Source organism: Heterocephalus glaber, unplaced genomic scaffold (assembly GCF_053883595.1).
Source record: "Heterocephalus glaber isolate CG9 unplaced genomic scaffold, H.glaber_assembly_v1.0 deba00001555, whole genome shotgun sequence".
NCBI lineage: Eukaryota > Metazoa > Chordata > Mammalia > Rodentia > Bathyergidae > Heterocephalus > Heterocephalus glaber.
This window is the reverse complement of record NW_028258346.1, coordinates 17896147-17908400: the sequence shown is the minus strand read 5'-3', so window position 1 is coordinate 17908400 and position 12254 is coordinate 17896147. Positions and strand designations below refer to the sequence as shown.

At 39.7% G+C, this 12254-nt stretch overlaps 1 protein-coding gene across 3 annotated transcripts in view; it reads right to left on the bottom strand.

The window, feature by feature from the left end:
- Mtbp (MDM2 binding protein) overlaps positions 1–12254 on the bottom strand; it is a 70929-nt gene that overhangs the window by 32759 nt on the left and 25916 nt on the right. For all 3 annotated transcript variants that reach the window (XM_087190734.1, XM_021262738.2, XM_004850224.3), the window contains exons 12-13: positions 2945–3118; positions 1247–1354 (exon numbers count right to left, since the gene is read on the bottom strand). In XM_087190734.1, coding sequence (XP_087046860.1) covers positions 1247–1354; positions 2945–3118 — 282 coding nt within the window. The remainder of the gene's footprint in view (positions 1–1246; positions 1355–2944; positions 3119–12254) is intronic.

Genomic DNA, 12254 nt, shown 5'->3' with positions numbered 1-12254 from the left:
TGAATAAACATCATTTTTGTTTTTGGTTAAAAACTAAGGATAAACAATCACCCTGGCTTTACACAACTGAAAATGTCTGTAATCCTTACGTGAATAATTAAGGCTCAGTATTTTAGAAATGTCTTCTATTGAATAAATAGGCCACTGAATTTAAGTTATTTTAAAAGTGATTTTAAACAAAAGAATATTATTTTATAATATATGTCGTTTGAATATTTTTTCTAGATGAAACTAAGGTCTTACAATTTTAATGAGTTTCTTGGAAATTATATATCAATGACACGCTTAAAATAAGTTCGTATTGGGCCATAATGCATGCTTAAGATTTATTTAAAAAATTAAGACTGATAACTAAATAATAGAGCTAAACCCTTAAATTATGATACTTGAAACAAAAGTATTAGCTGGGCATGGTAATACACACCTATAATCCTAGCACTCTGAGAGGCTGAGGCAGGAGGATCACAAATTCAAGGCCAGCCTTGGCAATTTAGAGACCCTGTCTCAAAATTAAAAAGAGCTGGGGACATAGCTCAGTGTGAAGGACCTGGGTTCCATTCCCAGTACTGTTGAAAGGAGCAAGCAAAAAAGGAAGGAATGGAGGGAGGGAAGGAAGAAGGGAGGGATGGAAGGGAATAAAGGGAAAAAGTATTAATTTCTCAAACAAGGAAAATCCATAATGCCAACTTCACTCAGTATGAGAAATGCGCTTAAGTTATTATTATTGATGGTCACAATTAAAGTCTAATAATCAATGCTCAAGTAACAATTTCTCTGGATTTGCTTTTTTCTTTTGGTACTGGGGATCAAACTCAGGTCCTTGGGCTTGCAAGGCAGGCGGCGAAACCACTGAGCTAAATCCCCGGCAGGATTTGCATTTTCTCCTATTTGCAGTCTCTACCCTCCAACTACCAAAACTATATAAAAGGTTATACTATATAAATGAATAATAAAACTTCTGCATTTTTTCTATCATACAATCAAAAACTAATTATGAAACACAAAATTTGCCTGGCAAGATATTTGTTTAGATGTTAACAGTGACGTATGAATAAATAGGAAGATTCTGAATCTGGTAAAAATAAAGTGTAGACCTCTTCTTCTCCACATCATGGGTATTGAGAACAGTTCTATAAATGTGTGACATCTAAAAGACAAAGTGTATGAGAACAAGTGTACAAATGGAACAGCCGGTGTCTCAGCTGATCCCGTCCCAACTGTGGAGTGAAATGCAGACTCTACTCACCCAGGCATTCTTTCAACACTGATGCTTGAGCAGTGGCTAAATGCTCCTCTCTCTGTACAACCTGCTCCCCAGAGAAATTCGGAAGTGCTAGGAGGTCAAAAGGACCACCTGAGAAACAGAAAACATTCAACAGGGAAGATATTGGTATGCGAACAATTAGCGTTCAGTTCCTAGCAATGTGTTGTGATGCACTTAAAAAAATAAAAGTCACTCGCCTCTCTTGAGTTTACATATTTCAAAGTGACACTCAAGCAGGGGAAATAAGCATACTACATTGTTTTGCATTTTAAACTTTGACCCAATTCTTAATTCTTTTGGGGAAATTTAGGTACCAGAGTAGAATTCCTGACATATTTTTACCAATCTGTTCAGAACACATGGAGGGAGGAGGGGACGTTGTTTTTATAGGGTCCTCCCTGTCTGGTCCCACGATGAGCCACCCTGCTGTTACTCCCTTGTGTGGTCCCACAGTGACTGTGACTCATGCAGGACGGTGTCGGGACAATCCTGCCGAGACAGCCTCTCTTCTACCTCCCGGCTCTCTGCAGACTGAACAGTGTACCGGGGCTGCGTGACCCTAATTTAGGGAACAACTTGGGCTTTGTTCCTGTCTCCCCTCTAAGCCGAGGTCTTTGCAGCTTTGCCCAGTGAGTCCCACAGCCCCAGAGGGACAGAGACACAGGACCTATCACCTGTGGGTTCTGCAGCTGCAGTGCAAGCAGTACACATACAACAAGGACTCCACTTGTCCCGCATAACTTTCTCAACCACGGGGAGCCAGCTCACCATGGACCCTAGGGTCTTCTGCCCACTGCTGCCTACTGTTTGCACGTAAGCTGTTGTCTGAAAGTGTGTTCTGTCTCACTGGACTCAGATCAGTAAGCACCACAGAGGACCCCAGTGAGCTCAGTACTCCTGGAGCTGGCACAGCCTTGGCGCCTGGGAAGCCTGCCCTGGTTGGTAATGAGGTTCGGTAAGTGACACCCAGGGACCTGCAGCTTCTTAGAACAACAGCAGTAACAGCAATCGGCAACCATGTGAGAAGTCAGACTATCTTGGAACCACAATGCTGTGAGGTAGGCCATGGGCAGTGGGCAGGGGTCCTGGGGAGAAGATTAGCTTCTGTCTATTCCCACGATCCCAGTGCAGGCACCACTGGTGGGGGGAACCAAGCCCTGGGGGGGGTCTTCCACGGACTGTAGTCCCAGCCACCTCCTGTGACCACAATCCTATGTGGGACTCAAACCAGAAATATCCAGCCAAGCCCACGCAACACAGCAGACCAGGGGAGATGATGGTTCTTATGCTCAATTCGGGCAGTTTGTCAGGCAGCAATAGATACCCAAGGTATAGACCCTGGCAGGGGAAAGAGAAAGATGACAAATAACACAGGAAAGGCCTGAGAGGAAGTAAGTAAAATGAAAAATAAATTATAGAAAAATAATAACATGTATGTAAAGCAGAAGATATCAAAACTTTGTATTTGGAAATAAAGGCTGAATTTTAAATTTTATTACACATAACACAAAACAATTAGTTCTCTTCACTTAAAATACTCGAGATACTTAAAAGGTAAATTACTCATAGCAATCTAGTGTGGAGAAAATAAGTCAATGAAATATCTAATCTTTCTACTACTTAAAACCACATAAGCTAAATCTATAAACAAAGCCAGAAATCCCCTTGCTTAACACTTACTCAGTTTGGCATCTGCTGTCACTGTTTTCATCTTTCCGAGAATGGCACTGAGTGCGAAGGCACCGTTGATCTGGCTGGCAGAGTGAAGCAGGGTGGCCCTGCACATTCTCCTCACCCTGCCGCATAGCAAGAGGTAAAAGCTCGCTCGCTCTCCCTTCACATCCACATCGGGAGCTAAGGAGAGAAGAGGTCCAGGTAAGGACGTGAGACGCAGCCCGAGACACGGCCATCATCGGCCAGGGGAGACGGACAAGGCTCAACGCCAGCTGGAACCCGACTCACTGGGGCCAGTGGCTGCTCATTTCATTGAAAAAGCTGTTGAGGCAAAGAATCATAAAAGTCATGCAAAGCATAAACCTTTTGTTTTAAATTAAAACTATGTAGTCATTGTTTTGATGTAGCTCACTGAGTTCCATAACAATCTCGTCTCGTCTCTTCTCTTCTCTTCTCTTCTGTTCTCTTTGCATTCCTGGGGATTAAACCCAGGACCTATGCACTGAGTCACATCCTCAGCCCTTTTATGAAAAAAAAATAGGCTCACACTAAGTTGCTAAGTTTCCCAGGCTGGGCTCAGACTTGCCATCCTCCTGCCTCAGCCTCCCAGAGGGCAGGGATTCCAGGTGTGCACCACCAATGCTGCCTAATAATGTTCTTATATCGCCATCCCCATAATATATCTTTTTTCAGTTCTTTAAAGTGGACTGACTCCTGCAAGCACACACAACTCAGTCAGAGAGAGAAGGGCATAGATAAAAAGTTAACCCTCCATGTCCACAGATTCTGTACCCCAGATACAACCAACCACATATCAAAAATAACTCCATCTGCACCTACATGTACGGGCTTTTCTTGTAATAAATAATGCAGCGTAACAACTGTTTACATAGCATCTACACACCCTTAGGCATGATAAGAATCTAGAGGTGATCTAAAGTCTATAGGAGGGCGTGTGTAGGAGATACGGAAATGCCAGGCCATTCATACATGACCCTGGAGCATCGCTGGGTTCTAGTCTCTGCAGAGGCCCTGGAATTGATCCCTATGGCACTGCGCAAAGACTACACAGAGAGCAGCTTCCGGGGTTTGTCCGCAGCAGGCACCCATAATGCATTCGTACTGTTCATCTGCACACCAGGGACGCGAAGGTCGGCAGGACAGCTTCCAGGACATTTTCAAAACACTTCAAGTGAGGGCAGAGAAGGTTGAAGGAAAACTGTGAAGCCTTTGGGAGTAAAAACAGAAATAGAGTCTTTTGTTTTTTTCAGAATGGTGAACTAGACGGAGCATTTATTTTAACTGTCACGGATATTCTACTAAATCGAATAAAGAGATTGAAAAGTGTGAGTCTACAAGGACTGATATCTGGGAGAAGCAATATGGTAACTTCAATTTGAAAGCAAGATAGCATTTGGTCAATGAGTAGCAGACTTCAGTCTCTCGCCTGCTAAGGAGGCTGAGAAAGACAGTGTCCAGAAGCAACTCAGTTTGTACCAAAAGCGGCCCCAGGAGCCTGGGCCAGAGGCGAGAGAGCTTTCGAGGGGAATGGAAGTTAGAGCAGGAAGATGCTGAACAGCGGCTTGAAAAGCAGAGAGGCTTCCTGATCCCTTCTTATTTTATTCAGACAAATGACTGTCTTTCCTGAGCCTGGAAGAGTTGAGATTTCTTCTCTAAATAAAAATAAACATGGTCTCTGGCCTAGAAGATATAAGACAGAATTGAGGATTGGTGTTCTGAATTGATTATCAGGGAATCTAAGTGACTGGTTCTATATTGAATATCAAGGCCCCTTACCCGGCTTTTCCTATATGATTCCCAAAGTTTTGGAAGCTAGACAGCAGACTTGAGCCATCTTTTGGAAATACGGGCAGTCTTAGAGGAAAGACTGAAAAAAGCAACATGGTGTGGGGGGGTCAGGCACCTAGGGAAGTAACCTCCATCTCCCTCCAAAGAAGGTCACAATCGCTACGCTCTGCCCACGTATCTAACTTGTCCAGTCAGCTTCCTGGTTTTCTCTATTAAATATGAACAGACAGCCAGAAATTGTGGGGCTTGAAGGAAAGTTGCTAACATGAAAGCCACAGGCCAAAATGAACAAGAAGAAAGCAACCTGTAGGGAGACAAAGAAAATGCAGCAAACAGAAAAATCTTAAAAACAAATTCTAAAAATAAGCAAAAAAGATGACCAAAATCCTCTGAGAAGGTGTTACAGCCTTTAAGAAGAGGAAGTCACAGGAGCTCACAGATGAGAGCACTGAGCAGAAGAGCATCATTAACCTACAGCATGCCACACACATCTCCAGGAGCTGGGCGCCTCGCACACCTGGACCTGGGCCCTCTTAGGACCACACTGTCTCCTCCTTTCCATATGCAGCCCCCTGTCAACTACTGGATCTTCTCCTCTCTGCTTCCATGAGGCTGGCTGTGTAGATCACAAAAGAGGACAGGAAGGAACTTTTGCAGGTGATCATGTTTACGGCACAGGCTGGTGGTTTCACAGCTATATACTCATTTTGAAATTCATCAAATTGTATACATTAAATTTATATAGCCCTTTGTGTGTCAATCATGTATTAATAAAGTAAAAAAAAAATAAAGAGCTCATGGAAATTTAAATTAATAAAGCAGAAATAATACTCCAACTAAATGATTATAAAACAGATTTCAGGAAATCTAGCAGAAAGTACAGTAAAACAACAAAGAAATGGAAGACAAGAGGGAAAGACAGGAAAACCAAAATAGGCAAAATAATATGGAAATAGGATCTACAAGAAAAGGAACATTTAAAAAACTAAATCAACAAAATTATTATATAACAACAATTATCAGCAAAGTAATTATAAAAACATTATCTTGGCAGGTATGGAGTAATTCCAGTTCCCAGAAGGCTGAAGCAGGAGAATCACAGCAAGTTTGAGGCCAGCGTGAGCTAAGCAAAGAGCACAAGGCCAGCCTGGACTATATAGCAAGAAGCTGAATCAAAACAAAATCAAAAACAGAATAAAATTCTTCCAAAAGACAAGTTTCCAGGCATTCCAAATACTCAAATATGAATTAAAATAAAACCAATATGCATTATCATAAAAAGTTAGATGAGAACCAACAAAAAAGGGCAAAAGATGAAAAGATAGTCAGAGACCCCAAAACTATAGAACAAATCTAGCAGTAAAACCAACCAATCTGTAGGGACAGATTTCTTTCTTACATATGATTTGATAGAATACTGTGGCACACAGTTAGACTGGGAATGGTGATTATATAATCTTAATGACGGAATCAATGATAATCTAAATTTCTGTAAGATCACCCTCTGAAAAGAGGAAACAGAGAAGAATGTGGGGTGTGGTGAGGACAAAGAAGTTACGAAGGATAAAACCCTCATATTCCATAACAAGGAGTCAGGAGAAAATATATTACATTAAGAAAAAACAAGTGGCAATTAATACAAACACTTGATTTACAGATCTAGAGTTAAAAATAGTTGCTTCTAGAGAAGAGAAAGTGCAGAGGAGTGTGGTAAGAATATCAAATATCTTTGAAATATAATCTATGTAATATATAATTTACCTACTTAAATATATAATTCAACAGTTTTTGGTATATTCAGAGTTGTGCAACTATCTTCAAAGTCTAATTTTAGAACATTTGCATCCCCTCTAAAAGAGAAAAACTCCATAACCATTACCAGTGTGACTGCTTGTTTTAAATCAACACTTACAACCTGTTTAGATGATATAATTGACTTTAAATTATATATGACTTTAAAAAGAAAGAAAAACGAGTTTCCCCAACCTAAGCAATACCCCCTTAAACTCCCCACCCCTACAGCTATTGTTTTTTATTCTATTACAAATAAAACTAGTAACTTTGTCCCTGTATGTAAGACTTCACAACCTCCTGTTCTCATGAGATCCTGTTTTTACCCAACCAAGGGAACTAAGATATGCTAAGTTACAAAACTATCACAGCTTGACTGACTGCCTTTGTTCTGTTTCTCTCTATAAGTTTCATGGCATTAGGCAGACCAAGCCCCCTCTGCAACATGTATAAAACTAGAGCTCTTCCTTTGTTCAGGGCTCAGCCTTTGGACACCAGTCTGCTGAGCAGGTGTGCACCTAAATAAATCCTCCTGTTTCACCCTTGGTCTCTCTGATCTCTTAAATTCTGCAGCAATATGACTTTGACAAAAAAGGAAGAAAAATGAGCTAAATGTAAAAAAAAAAAAAAAACCTCAAAATTTAATTTTACTCATCAGTTATACTAAAAGGATAAAAGTTATAGAGGTAATAGAATAGCACATATCACCACAAAGCCACTGATACTTAGTTATAATTACTTTTCTATACGCCTATCTGCATATACAAATTATAGGTAATAATGAGATCAAAGCCAATGTTAAGCCGAGTTACTGAAGCACAGATAAAGACATTCATGAAGAAATGCTCAAAGAATTGTGATACTAGAACACCTAGCATCACAATCCACTGAATCCTTAAGTCAGCAATTAAGAAAAAGAAGAAAGCATCAGGAGCAATGTCAAATGCAACAATGAGAACCAACCTAGTAACAGTACTCTAGGCTTTCTGACTGTCAGGACCACATCCTGTTCAACTTCATACCCCAACAGTTTTGTACTTTTACATAGGGAACGTTCAATAAATGTTGTCTGATTCAAAATGGAAAAAAATTATTGAGATAACCATAACACATAAGTCTTAATAATGAAGTACTTCTCAGACTGACAGAGGGACAATAATCTGGAAGTGATGCTGTAAAACTAAGGATCCACAGAGGCAGAAAGGATCTCAGAGTAAGGAGCCACTTGAACAGCCTACAAAATGAACAGGGATCCCCAACGGCAGCTCTGGGCCCCTTCAGTAAGAGTTTCACTCGGTTTGCTGGCTTTTTCCCTAGGCACTGCATCATAGTCAGAGTTCTTCCCTCCTCACATCTTGTTCTCTCCTCCCTCTCATCAAGCCTTTTCAATTTTTTCTTAATTGGCTCCATCAAACCGTCATGCATTGCAGATTTGCCCTTGCTTCATTTCCTTGCATTCAAGGGGTCTCCCTGGGCAAATACATTTGCTCGGACTGACTGGACCGACTCACAGCAATACAGCAGTCAGTGAAAACTGCCTCCTGCAAAGCACCCAGGTCTCCTCCACCCAGAGATAGGAGCAATAAGAGCCCAAGGGGTGAGCTTCTCCCAAGGGTCCGCAGCAAATGAAGAAATGCTTATTCAGGAAAAATAGTACTAAGATAGGGTAAAACCTGTGCGTTGGTAGCACGTTGGCCATGAGCTGTGCCTTCCCAGTCCACTCCCACTTTGGCTGGATGGAAGATACTACTCAAGTGGTTCTGGCCAAGAAGATGAGTCACCTCCTCTCGGCTCCATGCTAGGGCTGAGGATGTCATGAGAAGAGCAGGCAGGCTGCATTTCTCATCTCCCCAGTTCTGACCACAAGCGGTCAGTTCCTCCCGAGTACGATGAGACTGGAGGACCTCTCCCCTTCTCCATCAAGCACCATCCCATGTAGAGGACAACAAGGACCCCAAAACCCTCAGCTCAGCTCTCAGGGCACAGAAACAAACAAATGATCTAGTTCACTACAGAGAACCAGGAAAGATAGCTAAGAAGAGCCATCTGGTATCAGAATCCATTGCAAAGACTAATCTCAAAAATTACCCAAATTTAATTGGATCAGCAATTCAAATGGCTATAAGCAACGTAGGCCCCAGAGCACTGTAGAGAACAAAGCAATAAGTTAGAAGTTAGTGGAATCTAACAGCCAAGTGTGCTAGTAAATGAGGTGGACAAGGACAGATCAGGAAAAGAGCAAGTGAAAGATTTGCAAAAGTCAAGGCTGTGTGCCTGCCACAAGCCTGTGCTCTCAGAAAGGTAATCCCAAAGCCTCTACACTGAGAACATAGACTGAACTAGCATAGCCAGCCAACTCACAAAGCAAAGAAAGAAGCAAGCAACAGCAAAAACAAACCTTGGAAGAGGAGAGCAGAGGACATAAAAAGTCAAAATTATGAGACATAAAAAGACGGAGGAATGTGTGATGTATATATTGCAAAAAAAAAAAAAAAACCTAAAAAAAGCAGGTGACAGAAAAACGGCTCTGAGAGGGGCCAGCTGTCAGACAGACTGATAGGTCACAGCAAACATACACAGGCTGTATGTCCAAAGAACCAGGGTAGACCATGCTTAGAGAGAAGAGAAAGGTATGATGTCTGATCAAGTAAAGAATATAAAAAAAAAGATAGATATAATAAAAAACAGCCAAATAAACACTAGAGAGAAAAAGCACAATAAACTTAAAAGGGCCAAAATCATACAAAGTATGTGTTCTCATCACAATGCAGTGATTAAAAACTAATAGAAAGAAATCTGGCGAATTATCAAATATGTGGAAATTAAACAACATGCAACTAAATACCCATTAGGTCAAAATCACAAGGGAAATTTAAAAATACCCTAGGATAAATGAACACTAAAAATACAATATATTAAAATTTATAAAATGTAGCTATAGCAGTGTTTAGAAAGCAATTTAACACTTACATATATTTTCATTACAAAGATCTCAATCAATAACCTAACCCTCTACTAAAAGATATTGAAAAAAAGAGGAAACCCAGCTCTTCCATTTCTCCATTTATACTCCAGGTAATGTTAAATCTGTACAATACAGTCATAGCAGCATATTCACATGGGCCCCATGGGGTCAATAGCCCAAATGGCTACAACCAATGGATGGATGGATAAATAAAACAAGGTACATCCAAACAATGGAAAATTATTCAACAATAAAAAGGATGAATGAAAACATTATGCTAGGTGTAAAAGGCCAGTCCGTAAAGACTGTTTATTATATGGTTATGTTTACACAGAGTGGTTCCCTGGGGACTGGGGAAGAGAAAAGCAGGAATACGGACACCTGCTGATGAATGCATGGTTTCTCTCTGCAGAGAAGAAAATGTCCTACAATTCACTACAGTGACAGTTGCAAAACTCTGTGATTATACAAACAACTACTTAATCGTATATTTAAACAAGTATACAGTGTTTTATGGTATGTGCATCATATCCCAGTGAAGCTGTTTTTAAACATTTTATCTTTATCTTAGCAATTTAAAGTTCTGCTCATAAAATCAAAGTTCTTTATAGTAGAAAACTATACAACATAAAACAAAAGTTTTTTACTATAGAATATTATATATGTATGTACTATAGAATACTATATATATGTATGCACATTCATTTTTCCAAAAATGTTAAAAAGCAACTATAATTTTATTATAAAAGCAGTTTATTTCACAGATATGAACATACTATGTGTAAAAGCCTATTCTTAATCATAAGTATATGAAATCATTTTTATAGATTGTAATAATTCTTTTCATAAACAGTGGCATTAAAAATGAATTTAAAGTTATTACAAAGGAAAAGCATTTATTACCATTTTTATTTGAAACTATGGATTGCCAAAAGATAGTGATCTTAATTATTATTTTAGCACTTTGCCAACTTAATTATGTTTCTCTTTACTTCGACTTCCTTTCCATAATTATTTTAAAATCCCACTACCTTTGGTAACATTTTAAACAGAGGCATAATTACAGCAGTAATATTTTCCTCAAAAGAAAAATATTCACTTTACAGAACTTCCTTAACCATAATGACTCTGCAGTCACTTAAAAAATATTGTTCCGGATTCGGCAGGTGTTAATTAAATATCATTTATGTAAATACTGCAGACAGCAACAGATTTACAATTAGCATAGTTGTTCAGTTCTCATTACTCTTCCTAAAGAAATAAGGAAAGTAATTATTAAAAAATTCTATTTTCAAATGCTGTATTTACACTCTCAAGGGCCAAGGTGATGTGTGCCTTGCATTCACCTAGAACATATATGCGTGTTGCTTAGACCACACAGATAAAATAGGAGCAGAAAGCACCAGTTTACACTAGCTCCCTCAAATTTTACATATTAACATATACGTCACAATGAAGGCTCTTCTTAGTATTTCATCAGCAAAAAAACCCCACTTATACAATAAAAAAATCAAATTATATATCAGTAAGTTTCTTAGTGGCTTTAGAAACCCTCTAACACCCTTATTTTTTTTTTTCTGGTACCAGGGATCGAACTTAGGACCTTGTGCTTGCAAAGCAGGAGTGGTGCCACTGAGCTAAATCCCCAGCCCCTTTACTTTTTTTTTTTAACAGAACCCAACAATATAAAAACAAAATCATATTAATCAGAAGCAAAAATATTCCATGTGATGTAAAGAAAAACAGGTATCCCAGGAAAACTGGGGGGAAAAAGATATTCTGGTTCAGTGAATATTCTGAGTTACTGACAATTATCAATATATATATACTCTTACACACACACACACACCTGAAGTAATGGGAAAATAATAAAATCAGATTATCCAAGAAAATGTAGCTCGATTCTAGAATCTAAAGTGATTTTTAAAATGATAGTATTGTTGAATAGCTACCTGAAGTCTTCTACTGTCAACATTACAAAAATATAAAGGATTTATAAATTCTACCATGACTGTTAAATAAAATAAGGATCATAACTGCATACATTTCCTTTCTGTTAAAATATAGTGAAACAGGGCCAGGGATTTAGCTCAGTGATTTTGCCACCTGCCGTGCAAGCGCAAGGGCCCGAGTTCAATCCCCGGTACCAACAAAACAAAACAAAATATAGGGTAACATACCATTTGAAAGCAACAAGGACTAGACAAGCTATTCATTCAGATATTTCAGGATCTTGCCATGATTATAAATAATGACTTCTTTATTGTTCCATGGACACAGAAACCATGTAAAATTGGACAGAATAACAAAAAAGAACCACAGAGTTTACAAAGTCTTTACTTTCATTACCAACTGACTCAAACAAGGTTCATTACCATCCTGCTTTTCCAGGTAAGGAATTAAAGCCTAAAGCACTGTGCTTTGATGGTTGAGTGTATCACCTTGACTGGCTCGGGAGTGGCCCTGGGGACTGACTGGTGGAGTAGACTTCTGGGTGTGTCTGGGTGGGTCACAGAGGTATCACCTCAGGTACCATATCTAGACCCTCACCCTTTCCTCTCTGGCACTGATCCCCATTCTGCTTCCCACCCACCAGCTTTGCCTCGCCAGGCCCTTCCACCCTGATGTCTCTGCCTTGGAGCCAGCCAACCATGGACTAAATTCCCTGAAGCCATGCCAAAATAACCCTCTCATTCTTCAAGTACTGGGTGTCAGGTCTGCTGTCCCAGTGACAAGAAAGCTGACGAATAT